Raw genomic sequence first — 23,128 nt, 5'->3', positions numbered from 1 at the left:
TGTGTGTTTTGTCATTGCAATAAACATTTGTTTTAACCAAGTGTGCCTGGATTCTGGATTAAGTGTGTCTCCTCTCACCAAAGCTGTATCAGAGAATAAAGAATTCATGTGCCTTTAATTATACCAGCCTCTCGGGTATATTGCTAGAAATCACTTACAAGTCTGGGGTTATGAATAATTATTTCACTGACTGACTAAACCGCTTGGTCAATTCCTGATGTTCACCAGTTTTGTAACCCCCCCCCTTTGTGACAACAATGTTTAAGCAGCATAACAAAAATACAAACTATAGATCAGTGACTGCATTACATCAACCTGTACTCAGTGAGTGGCGTACAAAGTCTTTGAGTCATGTCAGGGAGTTCTGCAGCGAAACATCTGGGGTGTCTTTATGGCAGTACTGCACTGTTGCTGTTAATAAGAACATTTTCCCTGTAGTCCATTTTGTAAATGTACCACATTTCATAGCTTCCTTGTGCTCAGTGTTCCTGATGATTTTGTTTAAATAGGTCAGTAATCTTAATAAGTCTCTCACATGACATCCAACTGGACACACTGCTGTAGCTAAGAGCATGTGATGATGGGGCATTCTTATAGCTCTTCCATAACAACAAACCAGGGCCGCAGGTGTCTTTATCAGTTTCACAAAGTTAATGTACAGTGAAAGGCAGGACTAAAAAAAGAGCAAGTCTTTTTTTTTTTAAAATGAAACCAGTGCAGGAGCTCTTTCATTTGGATTTTAACAAAGAATCCTAAAGAGAAAGAAAAACTCTTTCGTGTTCGGCAGGTTTCTCCATAGGCCATAAGGGGTTGCAGCCATCAGCACCCCAGCTGCTATTCCAGGCTTCTTTACTGGCTCACCGACAGAGCACTGGTGGTGCCTCTCGCTCAGCTTCCACCCCTACTCAAGAGAACAGCTGTGCTTCTATAGGGAGAATCACAGCTGTCACTGTCGTCATGGCAACAGCTGGCAGCAGCTGTGGGTCTCCCAGGTGAGAAATAGCTGACGCTATGTCACATATCGCTTTTGTGGATAGTTATTTTATTAGAGCAGTGTTTTCCATGAATCAGCGTGGCGGGATATTGTGTTTATCAGAGAGACTACAAACATTCAACTATACAGAAGGGCTCAAAGATAGTGGCATCCTTCCACTCAGAGCACCCTGGAGCGCAGAGAAGTCTGGTTCAAAATTGGGTTGTTAGTGGACTACAACTAGAATTGCACTAACAGCACTGCACATCTGGTAAAGTGTGGGGTGGGTCTCAATTCAGCTACAATTTCCTTAGTTTGCTATATAACAATGTGGATTGAGATGTTAGGGGAGAGAGGTGCATGATTCCTTCATCCAATCCTAAATTCTGCTGTTCACACTCTGCCACTTTCACAGGGGTCAGAAAGTGTGCACTTGGAAGGACACATACAGTACAGTGTGGAGTTCACACCTGCCGCTTGCTGGCTTGCACGTCACATTGGGGGATACAATGAAATATTTGTTGAATATCTGAGATACTGTATTTGGAATGTGCTGCATTTTAGTATATATCCAGCAAGTAATTTAGTTTTCCCTTAAATAATTACAGTACTATACATATATTTTAATGTAACAATATTTAATTTAATTCAGAAAGCATTATTCTAGCTTTTGTTTCTTACCATTAGGTGCAAGACAAAATATTTAGAAATATTATATTAATGTTATGGAAACACAGGAATATGCCTCCATAACATTATTTTTTCCAGGTCCAAGTATTGTGTTCCTTTAGCAGTCAAAATAATTAAGATAAAAGCGACTGAGGTTACAAAAAATGATTTATTGTTTGTGAGGTACTGAAAAAGCTCAAATGTTCTCTACTCCTGTAATATTTCTAATCCAAGCTAGGCTTTTAAGGACACTGGAGTACACACCATATCGGTCATTTGTACCACACCCATCTCCCCAAGAAACAACTCCTACTAAAAACCAGCGATGATTGTGTGGGTTCAAAGTCACCATTGGCCCGCCCGAGTCTCCTTGACAGGCATCCTTTCCTCCTGAATTAAAAACAAAATACAACACATGACACAATGTTGGCAGAGCTTATAGAACTGTGTTCTATGACAATGTTCACCCACTTATAGATGTTTATTGCATACCATCAATGCCAGCAAGCTGAATTGCATCTTGTGATTACAGTGACTGCCTTTTTTCCTGCCAAACAAGCCTTCCAGGAAAAAAAATGTACATTTTTAGGGATATCCATGAGGTCATGTAGTGAGGCAAGAACTAGGTGCACTTACTGTAAATGACTATTCTATCTATTCACAGACCTACTATTTAAAATGCAAAATGTACTTCAGACAATGAAAAACATTGAATGGAATGAAAGCAAATAAAACTGGTCTCCATTTTCTGTCCAATTTACGTTCTTGGACAGAAAAGTAGAATGTGTATTAAAAAATGATAATGGGGAGTTTTACCCACAAAATACAGCTCCCTCCAAAAGTACTGGGGCTGTAAAATCTCTTACTTTTCCTTTAAAGTCAAAGAATTTGTATTTGTGATGATGAGATAAAATTAAAGTATACTATATATGTAATTTTTGGATAATTGTATGCATACAAAATAAATAAGCATAATAGAACATATCATACAGTAAGTACACAATCCATTTATGGATCATAAACTTCATTCTAGAAGTTCGAGATGCAGGTTAGATCCTTATCTCACACACTTCCACTCGCCAACTTACACCCAGTCTCACACCCAGATCTTTCCTTTGGGTGCCTCTCTCACACGGCCCCATACCTCCCCCAACTGTGCTTCTACCACATACTATATTGAGTTCATGGGACTGAATACTTATGCAATCAACACATTTAATTTTTTTCTGCAGATTTTACTGACGTGCATTTGAGCTTATTTTACACTTAAAGCTTTTAGGTTAGAAGAAATAAAGTGTAAAATACATGCATGTAATATTTTGTAATGTCTGAATACTTCTGTAAGGCACTGTATATACTGTATATAAAGTATATATTATATTCACTGACATGCTTCCAGCACTAAAAATATGTTTGTTATCATATTTCATTATCCAAAACTCATTATTTTGATGACCCTCGGGTCAAATTTACATGCAATAGGATTCTGTAATCAGTCAACATATGGCTTATATTTATGGAAATATTCAGTAAGGTGACATACTGTAACAGCTCCCCTCTTACCTTCTTTTTCTCCAGCACAGATCATTTCATCAGTCACCTTCCGACCCAGGGGTCCGTAACCACTTTCACAGATTGTATGGTCAACAATAGGGATCTCAATCTGCAAAGAAAAGATAACCTAATCAGGCAATTGCCAGCATAGTGCTCTTAAAATACAGGTATACGCAGGAAACCATCACAAACAGGGAAACACGTCAGCATCACTATATATTCCATTTCAATCCACCAGGTGGCAGCCTGTGTTAAGTAACAAAAAGAAGCAAATCTAATGGTTGTAATAGTGGCTAATGGTTTAATGGCTTGTAAATGTCCTACATACTTTTAAAGGTAAATTATCCAGAGCATACCTAGCACACTAACCTCCATAAGTGAATCTGGAAGTCTGCGCAAGAACTGCTTTCCCCATCCACTCACAATCACCATGTCCCCTAGGCAAAACAGAAGCAGAGCTTAGGTAGGCGCTGTACCACCATTTCATCATCATGGACTTTCACTACACGTCTGGCTTGCTTTGCTGCTCCAGCAGTTCATCACAGCTTCTGATATGGTTCTTCCTGTGCAAGCCCAAACATGATTAACGTCTAAGCTTAAAAACAAACTTGAAATGCTTTACATGCGCAGGTCTAACAGGAACGAAGGTCTCGGTGTTTTCATTCTGCATTCGTGGTGATTGTTTTTGCATTACGCTCATGTACTATGAATGCAAACTAAGTGAACTACAAGAGCTAAAATGCCTTTGAAAGCTGAGTATGTCCCCTCTATCAGTGAAACAAACAGCACTGAGCTGGATCGTCTCAGACAGGAGACAGGAGAAAGCTCAGAGCTGCACTGTTGGAAGATCACTGTGTTTTACCTTCTGTCAGGGCAGAGTGCTCACTGGCATCCGGCAGACAAACTGGAATGACATAGTTATTCAGAGCAGCGGGTTTCTTCAGCTCTAATAGAGCAACATCAAATTCAAATGTAGCTGCTTGATAAGCTGGATGCAGAATAATACTCTTGGCCTCAAACAGCTGCTCAGTGTTGTCCTTTCTTCTTGTGCTGTGTTTTCCTAAAAATTAAAGAACAAGCTATTTTAGTAAAAAAAGCATATCAAATATTACACTGCAGTAGCAGAATAAAAACGCTGTCTGATTTTGTTTTTGTTCATCAAATAACAAAGTAGGATTATTTTCAAGGTTTCTCAAACAAAATCTCAACAACGATACAGTAAGTACCAGTGATCGTTCTGATCACTAAGGCAGTTTTAGAATGAAGCTGACGTTGTCAAAAAGTGATGTGACAGAGGTCTAAAACCAGCACATGTGCTTTAAAGCAGTAAACACAAGGTTTCAGTGGGTCTACAAAATGTCAAAGTGTAGAACATTAAAAAAATCAAAGATAAAGACTAGACGTAGTGCATAACCCAAATCAAATTCAGCAAAAGTAGTGTACATTCTTTCGTTTGGGCTATATTTATAGTAGACTTTTACTTCAATTCAGACAATTTCTAATTAAATAAAGAGTAAAGATTTAAGTAACACTATCAGAATCACTAGACAAATGTAATACAATGTTATGCAGTGAATGTAATCTTGTGAAAAAATATTTTGAGGGTTTTGCAATCGCATAATACTACAATCTTTTACAATTCTCACAGTTACAAAAAACAATTTCAGACTACTAATACGCAATCAAAATTAAAACAGAAAAAAATATTACATTATTTGCTCACTTAAGTGACTACATTGATTGTTAGTTCAATTTAATTATTTTTGCAACTGATTTAAAATATACACAACTATATTAGTCATATACAGTACACTATTAAATACTATTAACTATTCATTTATTTGTCTGACACTTCTATCCAAAGCAGCTTACTTTTGTATCTATTTATACCATTTGAGTGGACTAAGATGAGCTTTTGCTTGACTTTGCCCATGGATATGACCCCACAGACTTAAACTTATAGGACCACAGCCCTAAACAGCCCTCCACACTTCTGCCCTCAAAAGATGATACTTGAAAATTCTTGCATTCATCTCCATCCATCCCTTTTCTAACCGCTTTATTCAATACAAGGTAACAGAACCTACCCAGGACCTGTCCTGGTAAGTACCAGGCACAAGGTAGGATGGATGCAGGATGGGACACTAGTCCATTGCAAGGCACAGACAGACACAACCACGCCCACTCACACCAGTGCCAATTTTCTTGGAACCCAATTAACCATGTTTCCAGAATCACAATACAAATAGATACGATGTTGTGATTTGAGCACATTTTGAAAGCCTTCACGTTCTCTTCTTCACAAGGCATGTTCCAAGGGATATTTTACAAAAGAAACACCTCTGCATTTGTACTTCACAAAGAAGGAAAGATCAGATGGAAAATGGGATACGCAAACAAAAACAAGTAAACAAAGATATACTGTACTGTATGTAAAGGGGTGCAGGGGTGAGGAACAAGTTAAATGACTTTTCTGGAAATTGTTATTTCAAAATTTTGACACTGCTTCTCAAATGATGGGATAGTTCACTTACCCAGGACAATATGGAAAGAAGTGTGACCGACAATGTGTGAGCTGCGCAAGACTGGGTCTTCAGAGTCCAGTGGCTCATGAAGGCAGTGGGCAGCAGTCACTATCCACCTGTCACCTGCAGAAAGAAATTAATATCACTCAACACACTGCAGAATTACATACTCGGCACTATTCGTAATCCTAATAAATAACAATTAAATAATTTAATAGACTTGTATTACTCAACACATGATCATTCACTTCTCATGAAATACTCCTAAAATGTTTTATTTCGATGTCTTGTCAAGCCTCTTTGTCTCATTAAATATCCCAATGTATCTGATACATAGTAATTCTGGTCTTTTGCTTGTATTTTAATGGTATTGTAACGCAACGGGGGCTCAGGCGGGCGCCCTTGCCGCATCAGGTCGGCCCCACACTGTCCGGGGCTCGAACCCGGGACTTCCGCGTCTCTCTGCAGCGACCTAGCCCCGTGAGCTAAAGAGAGATCTCCTTCCAGCCCAGTAGCTGTAGTCCTGCTATCATAGGGAAGGGCGGTGACGTCACCTGCTCTGGTACGCCGGCTCTTACACAGTACCTGACGGCCGTAAGCGTTACACTCTCCCCCGCTTAAATCGCCGTCCCCGGCGAAGGGCTATCCCACCCCGCTTCTGACACCAATGTAACGCAACGGGGGCTCCGGCGGGCGCCCTTGCCGCATCTGGTCGGCCCCATCCTGACTGAGGCTCGAACCCGGGACTTCCGCGTCTCTCTGCAGCGACCTAGCCCCGTGAGCTAAAGAGAGATCTCTTTCCAGCCCAGTAGCTGTAGTCCTGCTATCATAGGGAAGGGCGGTGACGTCACCTGCTCTGGTACGCCGGCTCTTACACAGTACCTGACGGCCGTAAGCGTTACAGTATAATTCACTGCTATGTGCATAAAGCATGTCTCTATATCCTAATATAACACATACATTAAAGTTCTGCAATGAAAACGTGAAGCCAGAAGCATTCCTCATAAATATTCTGAACGGTGTAGTTACAGGAAACAATAGTGAAAACAAAGCAAACCTCATATTGCTGTCTGTTGATAAAACAGATTACAGTGAATGAAACTAACAATGTCATGTATTGGCAATAAGAAACAATTTTTGAGACCATTTGATATTAGATAGATAAAACTTTATTGATCCGAAGGGAAATTGAGGTGTGACAGCAGCCCAGCCCAAGACAAGCAAAAACAGACATCAGAATAGACTAAAATATGCAAAATATGCTAATAGTCACTGTAAAACAATAAAATATGTGCAAAATGCTCATAGGTATATACAGATTGAAAGTACCACAGTATACACAGTATAATGCAGTGTCCAAGACGTACAATAGTACAACATGCTGTCCTTAGATGAGCAGATGAAGGGCTAACAGTCCTTATCTAGGGCAGTGTTATACACCCTGATAGCCGCCAGGAAGAAGGATCTGCGTAAACATTCCCTTGAACACTGTTGATGAAGCAGTCTGTTACTAAAAGTCCTCCGCTGCCTACTAACAGCCCCATGTAGCGGATGAGAGGCGTTGTTCATGATGGCTGTGAGCTTGGTCAGCAATCTTCTCTCCGTTTCTTATGATTCTTACGTCTAACTTGAAAATGAGTATTTCACATGAAATGCATGTTACTTCCAGTACAATCCATGTGGAAATGTTTTAGATGAGTTGTACTCTGGAATTTGTTATATTTGTTGCTACAAGAAGGAGGCAGTGTGTTATTAAATGTAAAAAATGGAATGATAAACCTGTGAGACCAGTTTAAAATAGCAGATAAGTTGTCGCCTGTCATAAGGAGAAAAATCCTAGCAAACAGAACATGGGGTTTCACCGTTCCCTGGCACAGTAAGACGGTGGCCCAATGAAGAGACACAAACTTAAACGATGAACAAATATTTACTTACAACCTTCAAACTAACTGTAACAACTATCTAAATATAATTTACAAGGACATTGAGTCCATAAACCAAGGCTTGTTGCAGTGCAAAGCACTCTCACATTTCTCATTTCTCCCCTCAATTACGTACCAACCTCGTTGCTGACTGAAAGAAACATGACACCTTTAAATACCGTTCACTGAACAGTCTACTTTCTTAAACTGATACACAATAATGAGAACCATTTCTCATACCAGATAATGGATCTCACAGATACGAGTTATGTTTTACTGCTATTAAAAGGCAATAAATCTACAGTACCTTAAAATATAGAAAACACAGCCCTTTGCCCTCAATTTATTTCAAGACTCTTCTGTGATCAGAGTTACCTTCTCTCTTGCAGTCTCCCAAGAGTAGGCCAAACTGCGGGTACTTTGGGTCAGTAGAAAGATGACACTCCCTCACAGTGCCCTGATATTTTTCACTCAGGAGGGTTGGTGAGAGTTTAAGAGAGCAAACAGTCTCATTCCACTTCTTATATAATAACATCAATCAGCTACTAAGCCAGACAAAGCCCAGATCTGCCATAGCAATAATAATAATAACATCACTTTATTAAACCTTTACAATTTCTTGCATTAGGAATTATCTTTTCGCATACCCCAGCTTGCTCTCCATGAGACACACAGACAGGGAGAGAGCCTGGGGTCAGAGCGCAGAGTCTGCCATTGTACGGCGCCCCTGGAGCAGTTGGGGTTAAGGGCCTTGCTCAGGAGCCCAACGGAGTAGGATTCCTCTGCCGGCTGCGGGATTTGAACTGGCAACCTTCCAGCCACAGGTGCAGATCCTTAGCCACAGAGCCGCCACTCTGCCCCAGAGTACTAGCAAGAGACCTAGTACTGGTGGATAATTGAAGAAGATACCATAAGGCATCTCCAACTTGACCTGGGATGTTCCTGCTGCATACTGTAGCTCCACAGACATTACAAAGCCTTAACAAGCCATCTGTGTGTTTTCCAACCTCTAATTCTAGATAAATATTACTTGTTATATGACTATAAAGTGACTAATTCACAATCCATATTCATATAGCCATTATCAACATTCAACGATATAAGAGTACTCAGGAAGACTCTAAGATCATTGTAGTAGCCAATGTAGTGACTTACCAATTAGTGAGCCTCCACAAAAGGGCAACCCATTTCTTGATAGCATAGCAATCCATGGAGAAACACCTCTGGTTGCATAGTTTCCATTTGAGATTCTTTGCAGTTTGGTCCTGCTGAATTGGGGTGTCCCACACACTGCAATGAGAGGGATCAACTTCAGGTATCTGCAGGCAAAACACATATTCAATTGCTCGGTGCTGGTGTGCATTGAGAGTGCTCAGCTAATATATGTTATTGCCATCAAAGCATGCCATGCACAGAGGGACAACATGACACAATATGCATTTCTCTAGCACTGATGCCAATACAAACATCGCAGACTCTTTAACCATTTCTTCTTCTAAGCACTCATTTTGATAATGAGCCTTTTGGTCCTTTAATGGATGAATCTGGGGTTTACTTATATTGAAATAGCTTATACTCATAAGCACAAATGTCATATGTTTATGATAATATCAGGCAGAATAGAAAATTATATACTCAAGATAAACTGACAAGGTTACTATATTACAGTTCATTTTTGTATAATTTGTAGAGCTCAGAATTGCATCTTGTTAAGGCAAAGTACTAAAAGGCAGCTGTGTTGGGCCATGCAAGTATAGGAATAACACAGGAAAATTAAAGGATAAACTTCCAAAGAAAGGCTTGGAAATCAGAGATGTGCAGTGGCTTCAAACAAACATGCAGGACACTGAAAGTCGAAATTTGATTCAGTGTGGGAGACCTCATGGCCTAATTAACACTGAGTGAGGTTTAACAATAAGGAAGAGCCAGGATTTCTTTACTTTGGTAACAGGCTATTTGGTATGCAGGGAACACAGTACAGCTCGGCAATCCTCAGTAATGTAGCTCAGCAATCCTAAGTAAACAGGATAGAGCTTATTTTGTTAAATTTAGAGGAGACATTTTGAAAAAGATGGGCAATCCACCAGAAAGGAAACTGTCTGTAATGTTGATTAATAAATGATAACAAAAAAAGAGCACACCCACATGACTGCAATTCAAATAAGGTTTTTTAATTATCAAGTGCTAAACACATCTTATGGCACATAGTTCCAAACCCTTTTACATGCAACTTTCAGATTCAAAATACAAGATAGAAAACAAAGTGCTCTGGTTAGAAAGGTACAAGTTAATTTCACAACAAATTTGAAAATCTCTTGGATTAGAAAATGTTGAAAGGATTTTTCACCTCAGCAGAGGTTCAGTAGGTTTCACAGATATTCAGTAGGGCTTAAGTCTGGTGATCTGGGCAACCAGAGCATGACGGTCGCATTTTCTTCTTGCAAGAAAGCCATTGCTACATGGGCAGCAGGAGGATGTGGGTGCTGTCCTGCTGGAATGGTGTTGTGTCAGGATGATCCTGCAGTAAGGACAGCAAACGAGGTCCCAGGACTTGATGAGTGTAGCACAGTGCAGCCAGGCTGCCATCAATCACTACAAATGGAGTCCTGTAGTGACGAGACACTCCTGCCAATACCATCATGTGTGGACCTCGCCATTTACATTCGGGATAATGTGACTACTGAGCTCCCAGATGATGGCTTGTTATTGGTGTACTGTGTTTGGCTGTAATGTCTTGAAACTGCCATCCATGAACATTCCAGACAAGTTACAGTGCATGGAATCAGTCCAGCTTCCAACACCATCACACTTGGTCTTCCCCATCAAGTGTTTGTCATACATGAATATGTCTGTCCTACCTTCACCTTCATTCATCACCATTACACCAAAGGTTTATTGCAGAGAGGTGCGACCCTCACTGACAGCACCACAAGCCAGCAAGAGCCTGGGAGGCCACAGTCACAGTGGCTCACAGAGCCCTGGCCCACTAATCCCATCTTATCCTCCGTAGCACTCAGCCTCTTATGTCATAACTTGATAGTAACTTTATTGAGGCTTGAACATGCAATCATATAGCTTTCAGATGAGCATCTTTTCCAGTTGTGCTACTCAGGAGACCCACACAAGAGTCATTTTGAAGACATTGAGTTTTAGACAATCGTTCTCTCTAGAATGCCGAACAGCGATTGCAGCGGTCTGTGTCAAGTGCATCATGACCAAAAAGGCATTGAATTCTTGTATTTTTCAGAAGCCTCTGTGCATAATCTTGAGCCGCTATAATATAACCTATTATAGGTCTGAAGTTTCTCCATCAGATATTACAGGTGTAAAACCGTTTCTCGCGTTGAGACACTGGCATTGTAGAGTAGATCCAGGACCATTGAACCAATCCAGCTCAGTGAAGATTTACATTGAATAGTGGTGCGGATCATACAGAGTTGATGGTATTGCCAAGAATGTACTGGTCCATGACTGTAATGTAGTAAAGAGTTTCTTGGTGAACGATTTTCATGTCTGTTGGCACGCCTTCTGCAGCTGCTTCTTGCATATTATTTTCCACTGTCCACTGTCTTCAGATCAAGAAAAATTGTGCATTTCGATGGAAATCCAATTTTAAAATGCAAAGTTAGTAATTTTATATATTAAGATTATATTATATACCAAAATAATGCCTAAACTGATGAAACCTAGTATCTGGAATTCAGTACAAAGGCAATTATGGAACTGAATATTATGAAATATAAAAATGTTATAATATTTAATATAAAAATTAAATGTTTAAATGTGGTTTCTTCTCTTTGAGTGAGCTTTAAGAATGAAGACCTTAATGATGGCTTTGTTTATCTTCAGCAGGTATAGCAAGCTTTTACATAACTCATAATTTAATAATAGTCATAGTTATTTCATATAGAAATTTAGTTGAAGACTAGAGATCAGATAATTTGTTTTGATAGTGCAATACAATATAATTACGCATAGTCCCAATATTCTTTTGTACCCAATAATTACAAAATGAGTAAAATGATGCACTCAACTTGGCTAAAGCAGAATGGGCATTTCTGTGTCCAAATAAGAAAACGTTTCTGTGGCAGCAATAATAATAATAAACAGAGAAACATCATCAAAGACTGCCATCTGATCTGCGGCCTTCGTGGCTAAACCACAACAAAAACGGGAAGAACTACACATATGATGAGAAAATCATGATGTGACTCAGACAAAGGAGTTCAATATTGGGCCAGATTCTAAGACATTAAACATACTTTCTTCATATAAAATAAACCCACAGCATAAAAAAACAGCTATTTGGGTACTTCAGACAATGGCTTTTCATGTCACTACGAAAGTCCAGACACCATCATAATTATCTGTATGTTTCCTCCAACACAGATAAAAAGTCTTCTTTTTAACTTTATTTCACATGGAAAGTCTAATAAACTAGCATTAATAATCATGATCTGGAACCATTTTCATACAGTAAGGCAACACTTTGAGTGCCATATCATATCTCAAGGCATTCTATATTATTACAGCAGAAATCTAGCCAGACTTTGAATCCATGACCGTCACTTCTGGAGCCCAAACTACTACTCAATTCTGCTGCTTTCTTAAACTGTTCAACAGGCAACAGTCAAACAAATATCCAGGACTGTATGAAACCAACCAGTTAGCAACCTTAATTGCTCTACTTATGAACTTTGACAACAGTGCAGTATATAAAGTAACAGCCTATTTGACAGCCTCTTGCCAATCCATAACACTGATCATTACTACATTTCCCCTGATTAGACAATGGGAATGGCTGATCTGTGTTACTGATCTATTAAAAAGGGCAACACTACATTATACAGAAGACAATATTTGGAACACATGGCTAACTCCAAAAATAACATGACCAACAGAAGTTAGAACATAACATTATAGCAAATGTATTATTTTTCATGAAAACTGGTCTATGATGCCATACACTACTATGCATTGTAATTAAGTAGAAAAGTTAACCGCAACAATAGCCTAACAGTTTAAGCCTTAAATTCTTTACACTTACAGTAAAAGCAAATTTAAAAAATACCTGCTATGTATTATACAAAAATACTTGTATGTAAAAAAATACTGAAAAGCTTCTAGATCTTAAGCCATTTAATTAAAACTAAAAAAGATATACTGTAGATAGCACATCCACATAGAAAAAATACAATTGAGATAAATTGTTAATTTTATTAAGTTATGAAATAGTTAACTTGCAACTACAACTCACAACTACTTCTGTCAGGGAAGTGCATTTATAGTATAAAACATCAAATACAAAAAGATAAATACAAGCCTTAAGCTTTCTACTGTAACATGTTCTATTCTATGAAAAAATATTACTGGAGATATTAAAGAAGTATAACATTAAGTCATTTCTAAACACTTTTTTCCAACAAAAATTGAAAAAGCAAAGTTAAACACATATATACAGTGTGTTAACATAATACTGATCATGATATAAAATACTACATTTGAAGATCTGCATTTCTAAGCACACAAAACCAAGACAACTGACTTGCAGCTTGGAAGCAAATGTAATAATCTAATAAACTCCTGAACTGCCAATCAAAACACACACAAAAATCCTGAGCAGAATTTCTGTTTCCTCCTGATATTTGTCTATTACAGAATCTGTGCTTTATCATTTATGGAACATTGTGACAAGAAAAAAAATAATACCAGATGGTGAAACAAGACAGAAAAACAAGTAACATTTAGAAAAAGCAGACTTAGATTCTGTTTCAGCCTAGCTAAGGCTATGGTAAAAGCTACTACAGCCTGCCTTAAGTTCCCACATCTACATCATCAATTTAGCTTATAAATAACAATTTGTTTTTTAAAAGAAATACACAAAAAGTTGGAAGATAACTTTACTACAATGTCTTACTGCCAAAGTAGAGTGCATACCGACTGAGATCTTGACGTCCTTTAAGGCAGCAGTAAAGAGCTCTGCAATGAAATTGGAGTGTTTTTCTGTTAATCTGGAGCAATTTTGGGAGAAAAACAAGCATGTGGTATGGTATGAGACCGAATTCCTCCAATAATGTTTTGCCCAGAGCACCGATGCGTAAAGTATGATTGTGCTTGACGTGAAAAAATGTTGAACTGTCTGTCTTCCTACCATCTCATTCTGGTATCAAGCTGATTTTCGAGCCACTCTCCATAATTAGACACCTTGGTGTAAACTCCATAAACGCGCCGGCTGCCACATTCCTCAGGGCCTCCCCAGGAGACTAACCCTTGGACAACCCATCTCTTGGTCTCGGCGTCCTCCATCACAAAGGCTCCTCCGCTATCTCCCAGGCACGTATCCTTCCCACCCTCGTAGTAGCCTGCACAGAACATGTTCTTGGTGATGTTATATTTCCCAGACCTGGATGCGTAGCTCGATTTGCACTCCGTTTCCGGGACCACTGGAAGTTTGACATACTGCAGAACATTGGACACCATCCCCACGTCGGAGCTCACCGCGTTGTCCATGGACACATTGGGCTTGGAGATGCCCCATCCTGCCACTAGGCCCAGGGTGTTGGGATGGGGGCTCGAGGAATCCTGATTCGCAGGCGGGAGACAGATTGGCATCACTAAAGGATTCATGGTCACCTTCTCTTTGAGTTTGACCAGGGCGATGTCGTTGTTGTAGTTCTGGGGGTCGAAGTCCTCATGGAGGACGATTTTCTCCACGCTGCGGTTCACGGCGTCCATCTTGTTGCGGATGTCATGGAGGCCGAGGTAGACAACCACGTGGCCCTCGGACACGGGGGTCACGGTGCTGTCCCGCCGCTGGGATCGCAGGACGTGCGCGGCCGTCAGGACCCAGTACTCCGAGAGGAGAGCGCCGCTGCCAAACCACTTGTCCTCGGGCACCCGTGACATGTCTTCCACCATGATGAGGGCCTGCCAGGGGAAGAAGCCAGGATCCGCGCTTCGCCCGCCAACAATCCTCTTCATCAAGCTGGGTAACGGCTGCAATGGCTCTCCACACACTGAAAAAAAATACGTTGGAAAAATTTCAGGTAAAAAGAGAGCTCTAAAAAACAAGGGAATGTTTGTCTTCTGACATTATATTGGTAGATTATGCCATGTAAGGATTTCTACATTGTATGGAGGTAAATGATTCCCCTGGCAATTAAAGCTTCTGGTTTGTTTTGGCATCAAACTGCTTGAAATGGTCTTCTACTGTATGTATATTTCAAATTGAAATGATTTATGATGTGAGTTTCACAGAAAAGCAGTTTACATTTCAGACAAATCACCAACATATTCCCAGATTTTAAAGGATTTTAAAGGATTTAAGATCACACAATCTTCCCCTATTACCCTTTACATTGTGGCTTAATCTACCAGCAATGATGGGATGAGTGCTTAGGAATATCCCTCATTTCATCATTGCAATAAAAAATAGAAATACCTTCTAAGAAGTTCAAAAATGTTCCTCATTCTTCTTTTAACATTTAGCCTATTACCCCTTTTGTGCAATCTTGAGAGGTATTTTAGCCTTTAGGTTTCATGCCTTCACTGTCTTCCAATTGCTGTTGAAAGGAACTTAAGAGCTTGTTAAGAAAGTGGGCATTGTAGAATCATTAAATAGGAAAGTTAAACACTCTGGAATAACTTTATGCTTTATGCTGCTGTGTCTTTAAATGGGACAAAAGAAATTAACTACATTAGTACTGTATATAAGAGCTGCTGAATGAATGCAGCTTTAATGTTTAGAATCAAGGTTTCAGGTGCAGCAATTTTACAACAAAATAAATGAAATGATCAAGTGAAGATGAACAGTACCCTAAATACATGCGAGACTATAATCAGGAATGTACTGGAACCAGGACACAGCCCTGAGGAAGCAGAGAGGAATACGAGGGAATTCTGCACCTCATAGCTGTGAGTCTTGTTATGAGTAATGGCTCTCCATTTCAGCAGCAATTTTTATTTTTTTTAATTTGGTCACCTGTCACAGTTAACACACTTGCATTTGAGAATTAACAATTTAAATTTCTTTTGACATACCACACAAAAATAAAAATTCCATTAAATAAGCAGTTTAGCAAATAATAGCAGGTATGTTGTTTGTTTCTGAAATGATAAGTGACATTAGTTAAACCACAATCTTACCTGGCATGCAGGAAGGCAGTTTAGTGCCTAATTCCTTATTTATCCATGCTCCTTTCTCCCCACATGTATATGTACCTGAAAGAAAAAAAAGTGTATTAGAAGTACTAAAACATATTCAATGGAAGGGATATCTGATCCTGAACTGACTGATTATACTGTCCTTTGCTACAGTATGTGTACAATAGTAAATGTACTGGGATCTTTCATGATCATCAGAGATTTGACATTTTTTTACTCACTTTCCATTGGTTTCCACCTCTAACGAAGACGCCCCTGCACATAACAGGGATCTTGACCGCTCGGGCTGAGGAAGGTCTTCTTTAGCTCAGCCAGCAAAAAACCCTTTTGAGCTACACCGCAAACCTGGGTTCGCGCCCATGCGGTGGAGGAACAAACTGGGGCGGGGGGCGGCGAGGGCACACGCCCGAGAACCTGAATCCGTTACATTGGTGTCAGAGTGGGATGGGATTGCCCTTCGCTGAGGACGGTGAATTTAACGGGGGAGAGTGTAACGAATAAGCCCCTGAGTGCCGGACTGAGGAAGGTCAGATTTAGCTTAGCCAGCCAGACCCCTGTTGACCATTTTCTAACTGCTTAAATCGGGAAGCAAAAGCCAATCCCAGCTAGCAATGGGCACAAGGCGGGACACACCCTGGATGCCAGTCCATTGTAGGCCAGACTGATGCAAACACAGACACACACACACTCACTACAGGGCCACTTTTCCCCAAAAGCCAATTAACCTACCAGTGTGTTTTTGGACTGTGGGAGGAAACCTGAGCACCTGGAGGAAACTCACACAAACACACAGGAGAACACACAAACCCCACACAGAAACCACTACAGGTCTGAAAGTGATCCTGGGGCCCCAGCACTGCGAGCCAGCAACGCTAACCACTGCGCCACCATGCTGTCCATATCCTGCATTATGTTTCTTTTTCAGTTTACAGCGCTTTAACTGCAAAACTATACTATAAGAACACCATAGTAAAGTTTGGATTTTACCAATATTCTATAATTGGAGAAAAGGTGAGATAGTATTGGTCTGTACTTGACTCACCATTTTCTCTTTTCTCTGATAAATTGTGACCTTAGAAATACTAACACAAATATTTTTCAGTGTATTAAAACAAGTCATCAATCCATTTTCTAACCTTAATCTGATTCAGGGTCACAAGGAAACCAGAGCCTATCCTGGCAAGCAACAGAAGGATACACCTTCGACGGACCACTGGTCCATCACAGAGCACACAGACACAAACACACACTCGCACCCGGGCTAATTTTCCCAGAAGCTAATTAACCTCCCCGCATGTCTTTGGACTGAGGGTGGAAACTTGAGCACCCAGAGGAAATACATGAGAACACAGGGAGAACATCTAAAGTCTGCACAGATACAGTAGCATCCCAGGACCAGATTTGAACCCAGGGCCCCAGAACTGTAAAGCAGCAATGTTAACTACTGTGCCACCGTGTCACCCTAACACAAATCATACTTTACACAATTCGGGAAATTTTACTTTATACTCTTAATAACAGAAAGAATCTTACCATTGATTTTGGGGTACATCTGATAGCGTGGCTCTTTGCAGGAATACTGAATGGTGGAGCCAAAGGTGGTAAGGTTTTTGCTGCTGTCATAGATCACATATCCATATTCAATTTCTACTGGAGCCTTGCAATCCACAACTGAAATGTGATAAGAAACAATATCAGAGAAAGAGTCCGTCTCAAAATATATGTCCTCTCCCACATTCCCATACGTGGGCACAAATCTTATGTACATCATTAAAGGTTAAGTGACTGGTTGAAGAATGAAACGCAGAAATCCAATAAGCTACAAATGAACAGTCAGAATGAAAAGGTTATGCAGGGTTAACATTACTATTGTTAAAAACCAGATTTAATTAAATGCAAAAATATGTTGCGATGGCTTGAAAAAAACATTAAAGAATGGCACCAAGAGGAATCTAATCATACAACAACCACAGCCAGACTCCTGAATTCTGCATTTTGCAAAGATTTTCGTAGAGTAGCTATCTATGATCTCAGAACACGCTGCTCAGAACACGGGTGATTTGATTTCAGAACAATACATTTTTCTAATTGCTTCCAAAGTGCTCTTTGTACCTTGGAATCACCTTGGACACTGTAGGATTAATGCAAGTGTTGTTCTGGGGTGTGGAATCCGTGCTGGTCTATCTCTTCAATAATAATGTCTTGCTCCCTATAAATCCAAAATTGGCTCTCACAGCCTAAACAACAACCTCTAGAATCAGAATTGGCTTTCCCCTGGTGAATCAGGTATCACTGAACATATTTAGTACATCATTGCAAAAAAAGGCTTTATGCTCTTCAAAGGCTAGCCAAAACCAAGACTGAATGCTAGCTGACCGTTCCCTAAATACTGACTTGTCTTCTGTAAGGGGTGGGCATTATTTACTCAGTACAGAAAATGGGACTCTATTGTCTTATCCAGGCAAGGGTTATGTTGTTGTTTTTTTTGCTGAGTAGATACAGTATATAAATCATACAGTCAAACCCACTAAATATCATTTTAAAGGAACTGTGCAAGTATTGGCAACATTAAAAGAATTTGACTTGATCGCAGTAACATTGCGGAATTCAATTTTACTGTATGTGACAGATATGAACGAACGCAAAACAACAACTGATGTGATATCAGGAGTTTAATTGATGTTTTTATTCTGTCCGAGACATTTCAGTTTGATATTCTATTACAAAAAGCAGAGGTTTACATTAATTGGAGTGATCTAAAGAGGGATGCTAGGTATCTCTCTATCAACATCCTGAAAAATTATTTTTGAGTAATTTAAGCCTCGTACACATCAAACACAGCCTTCTCTTCTTTTTTCTTTCACAATATACAGTACATATTCAGCCTTAAGTTGTGTTTTTTAAGCGCAGGAAGCTGTTATGAATTATGGGAACGTGATGATGAATTATCTTTAATTTTTAGGTACACAATAAGCAGAATTAGAAATCTATTTATGTCTCTGCATTCCATGTTGCAAAAGAATGATATTTGATAAATATTTACATTCCCACAATATACTTCTCTATATTAAATATACTAATTAATAATGATAATATCCTTGGACAGTGACTGAATAGTTCTAATGTCATATGTTGTTTATGAAAATAGAAGTTAAGTGAAGGAAGATAAATCAACAACAGACAATGCCAGCGGGGTGAAGTGACAGTGAGTGAATCAGAACAGGGTTATGCATACCTGTCCCTCCCAGTGTACACACCACGCTGGGTTAGACAGAAGATTTACACTTCACCTTCCTCTCCGCGGCATGCATGCTACTGACGGATCACTAAGAACCTCAAGTGCTGCAGCTATGCAACATCTGTCAGCTTATTAACAGTGTCGCTCATTTGATGAAATTACTAACGTGGACTTCTAGAGGAGTTAGATTTGACACACCCCTTTTATAATCAAATAGTAATCTTAAGGTTTAGAAGGGAAAAATAAAATCCAAAATTACAGTATAGAAGAAAAGCATGAGGTGGAGAAAAGCAAATACTAATTCCAGCTCACATCCTGCAGAAAACACAGACCAAACCTGAGAAAGGTCTGCAGGTGAGAGGGGGCAATTTAGCCTATTGTACTCATTTAATACTCATTTCACTCAGTTTAGTAGCTGTGTGAATCTATAATTTTGTCCAGCTGATTTTTAAAGCAGCCCAGAGTTTGGTCCTCAACAACCTGGCTGAGAAGGCAGTTCCAGACACCCAGTACTTTTTGAGTAAAGACTAATACTGCAATTTCAAACATATGCATGTCTGACAAAGTGCAATACAACACACAGTAATACTGCATGGGGATCTAGTTATTTTATTTGTTTTCAAGTCTGAATCTGAATTCATTGAATTCACAATAGATTTTCATATTACTTAGGGTAGGTCATTACTTAAAGTGGGGTGTGACATGCTCTTTCTGGGCGTGTGAGACATGCCAGGTTTTTTTAGAAAGTATATCATTGAAAATAGAAATTTACCACAGGCACATACAGTAAGTACAGCTTCTTTGTTTCACCTAATTTTAAGGTAAACATAAAAAGAGTGTATTTTTTCATGTATTTTTAAATTTACTGTGAAATTCAAATAAATGATATAATGATATACTGTATCTCAGATTTAAAGAACTGGCCTACTTCAATTACTGTTGAAAAGAACATGTTTTGAGAACCAAAAGGGGTGCAGGCTGCAATAAAGGTTAAGACCCACTGACTGGGGAACACTATAGGTCAGAGCTCAGAATGAATAAACTAAGCTAGAAACAAACAACTACATTCTGTCATCTAAAAAAATAATTTAGAATCCATCAAATGAAATCAGTCAAGAAGACTTCATAAGATTTAATTGGATTCCTCTTTTATGTAGTGAAGATTAAGAGCTCCCATACTTGCTTAGCTGATTAGTTCTCAAAGCAAACCTATAAATTCTATTACTTCCTTCTCATCCCTTTCCCCTGTCTAGACCAGTAATTGCTTTGTTAAGATGCATTGAGTAGTGATCTTCGACTCTTCTTTAATTCCTTTTCTGGAAGGCAGCAAAGAGAGGGGGAGAGGGGAAGACAACATAAACTGAAAGATTATAATCTGCAACTGCAAAAAAGTGGAGATTAATCATACAGTAAATCCGGAGGGAGTGTGCATCAGAGTCAATTGCATGAATTTTATAAATACATCTAAGTGATACAGTACATTAATACTGTGGATTGAAAGTTTTTTTTTAATTTGAATAATGCAGAATTTGCTTTTTGTTTTTCTTTGCTGTGATTTCAGTGTGCATCTGGATGAATTCGATATTTACTTCAAGTGTCGTATACTGTCAGAAGCACTATTACTTAAAAATGTGACACTTTGTTTTCTGCCTTGAAAACATGTAACATTCCAAAAAAGGGGAAAAAAACATATTTCTCTGAGAAAACAACCATTAACATCTTACTTTTGCAAGAGGGAACACTGCTGCTCCAGGAACCAACTTTTAGACACTCCATTTGATAGTGCTCAATTTCTATATCATCCTGAAGAAATGCAAAAAAAAAAAAGATGTAGTTCTTCAAAACCACACTTAAACAGGTTTTTGAGTTGCTCTTGCACATACTGTAGTTAAGAGAGAATGCTATAATTTGTTCTGCAGAATGTCTTAGCTACTTTTACTGAATGTCTTACCTTTACCACATTATATCCAGTATCACATGTAACCAGGATCTGATCTTTAAAGGAATACTGGACAAGAACTGGTTCAATCTTCCCATTAGCTGGGGGCTGTGGGTTAGGACACAGATTCCCTATTGAAAGAAACAGAAGACGCATGTTAATAATCAGTTTTCTTGTAACATGCAGTTTGCACGTTCCCTGTTTAAGAGAAAATAATTGGTAATTCGTTTTTTTCTTGAAGTGACTTGCAGGACTGTGACACTAAAGTATTGAGGACAACAACCTTATATTCAGCCTATCAGAAATGGCATGTGCTAATGAAGGTTTTCCTTTAAATGCTGTTAAGGGATTATCCTTTGTGAAATATTTTCTATTTATATTTATGCTTATCACCTAATATTTATAGCATGCATTTGGGTTTATTATTTCCTTTTATGGACTACAGTACATCTAAACCAACACCGTACTCCTTTCTGGATTGTGCAGGCATCCTCAGGGTGCTGTGTAATTGCACATGCAAGTTGGGTGCATGCACAGTAGCTGCTTTCTGCACAGGCATCAAACTCTTACCAACAGCAGCGTAAGACAGCCTCCAGCCAATATTCTCTCCTGAGTTGTCACTGTGGAAGAGAATCTGAACGCTGTTGCTTCCTGTCTCAATACGTCCAGGAGAGCGATCACCACACAGTGGCCCAAACTCGCGTTTTCCAGCCTTGATCTGCAAAACATGCAATTCCATCTTTTACTAAAAAAAACAACTAAAGACTGACTTTTTCCCTTCCGGGACTTAGACATGCCTTTTTTTATTGTGCTAATAGCAGCCTTCCGTTCTCAAAATGCAACACACATGCAAACATCATTTGAAAAGTATGCACATGTATATCTAGATAAGCCAGTAAATTGAGTACACAGCTGCTACCTGTAATTCACTCTACAGTGCTGAATGTAAGCCCCTTCTTCATCTAAAGTTCCAGGTTCACTGAATGTTAGACATCCAATTCTAAAGCCTCACAACAGCTCCAGAAGCAAGGATACCTTTTCATCTTGGTGTCATATAGCAGAGTTAGTGCTGATTGGGGGAGCAGATTGTCTGTGATATCCCTGCAATCTTGCAGGTGCCCCGCAAGTCACAGGAGTTGCAGTTTTGCTGAAAACCGCTAAGACCCTGGTAATCCACTATCTGACTGTCAGCCTTAATTGACAATTGTCTGCCGTTGCCTTAGGACAACACCCACTTAGTGACATGACCCAGGCTTGAAATGTTGACAGCCAGTCCTATGAGCCCAACTGTCACGCCCTCTGCAGCCAGAGGGCGCTCCTTCTCTGTCCTGTCTCTCTTTTCCGGTTCTTTGCTGTCCTTCCGGTGTTTCTCTCTCTCTGGGGCTATATATTTCCGGGTCTTTCAGTCTGCCTTCGCTAAGCATTGACGTTCGGATGTCCTGAAACCTGCCTAACCATCCAGGTCCCCCCACGTCCGCTGCCTGAGGGCTTTGGTTTCTACCTGACTCCTGAACTGCTGAGCCCGGGCCTTTTTCCCATTCCGCCGTTACGCATATGGGTCTTTTTCTGCTCTCCTGCTCCACGGTTCGTCCCCTCTGACATCCGTGACACCAACGTGCTCTCAGCAAGAGCTATTGCTGGTCGAGACATTCAAAAACCCTCAGAAAATGGCATTTTTAATGTTGCCCATTATACTGAGTGGGACAAAATTTTGCACTCAGAAAGAAAACACTCAAGTCTTCACTAATTCAATATGGATTATTGAGCTTTTTCCAAATTTCTTCATTGATTGATGGCACAAATCACAATTTTGTGAGCAAGATTTAACACAGAATCAACACTGAAACAATGGATTAAGAATGCTCCCGACTGCTCCAATGTTGAATAAGTTTGCTAGCTATTTTATTTTACTTTAATCAGAGTGAAAAAGTAATTATTTGTTTTAATCTCTAGTGTAAAAGGAAAAAGGGCTATTTATAATAAGGAGAGTACTCTGGTGTTTCTATTGATGTGACACACGAGAGACTTTATTTTGGTTTCCTTTGAACTGGTCCAAGTTCCACAGTTTTTAGAATACCATGTTTTCTAAATGAAATCTCTTGTATAACGCTAATTACGCTAGCTTAGGTTTTATTCCCCCCAACA

The 23,128-nt window shown here is 39.5% G+C and overlaps 1 protein-coding gene across 2 annotated transcripts in view; it reads right to left on the bottom strand.

The window, feature by feature from the left end:
- Nucleotides 1–1,795: 1,795 nt before the first annotated feature.
- masp1 (MBL associated serine protease 1) overlaps nucleotides 1,796–23,128 on the bottom strand; it is a 41,998-nt gene continuing 20,665 nt past the window's right edge. Inside the window, exons 6-16 of one of the 2 annotated variants that reach the window (XM_088913484.1) lie at nucleotides 21,554–21,701; nucleotides 20,996–21,114; nucleotides 20,769–20,847; nucleotides 17,340–17,477; nucleotides 15,789–15,863; nucleotides 8,799–8,933; nucleotides 5,731–5,844; nucleotides 4,059–4,256; nucleotides 3,566–3,633; nucleotides 3,206–3,305; nucleotides 1,796–2,032 (exon numbers count right to left, since the gene is read on the bottom strand). In XM_088913484.1, the coding sequence (XP_088769610.1) occupies nucleotides 1,839–2,032; nucleotides 3,206–3,305; nucleotides 3,566–3,633; nucleotides 4,059–4,256; nucleotides 5,731–5,844; nucleotides 8,799–8,933; nucleotides 15,789–15,863; nucleotides 17,340–17,477; nucleotides 20,769–20,847; nucleotides 20,996–21,114; nucleotides 21,554–21,701 (1,368 nt within the window). In that variant the 3' untranslated portion in view covers nucleotides 1,796–1,838. Of the gene's footprint in view, nucleotides 2,033–3,205; nucleotides 3,306–3,565; nucleotides 3,634–4,058; nucleotides 4,257–5,730; nucleotides 5,845–8,798; nucleotides 8,934–12,846; nucleotides 14,660–15,788; nucleotides 15,864–17,339; nucleotides 17,478–20,768; nucleotides 20,848–20,995; nucleotides 21,115–21,553; nucleotides 21,702–23,128 lie in introns of those variants that run through there. The other variant, XM_088913483.1, reaches the window with a different exon arrangement.

This window comes from Atractosteus spatula, chromosome 4 (assembly GCF_055471065.1).
Source record: "Atractosteus spatula isolate fAtrSpa1 chromosome 4, fAtrSpa1.hap1, whole genome shotgun sequence".
NCBI lineage: Eukaryota > Metazoa > Chordata > Actinopteri > Semionotiformes > Lepisosteidae > Atractosteus > Atractosteus spatula.
Note: the sequence above shows the minus strand (reverse complement) of the source record. Positions and strands in the feature narration are given on the sequence as shown.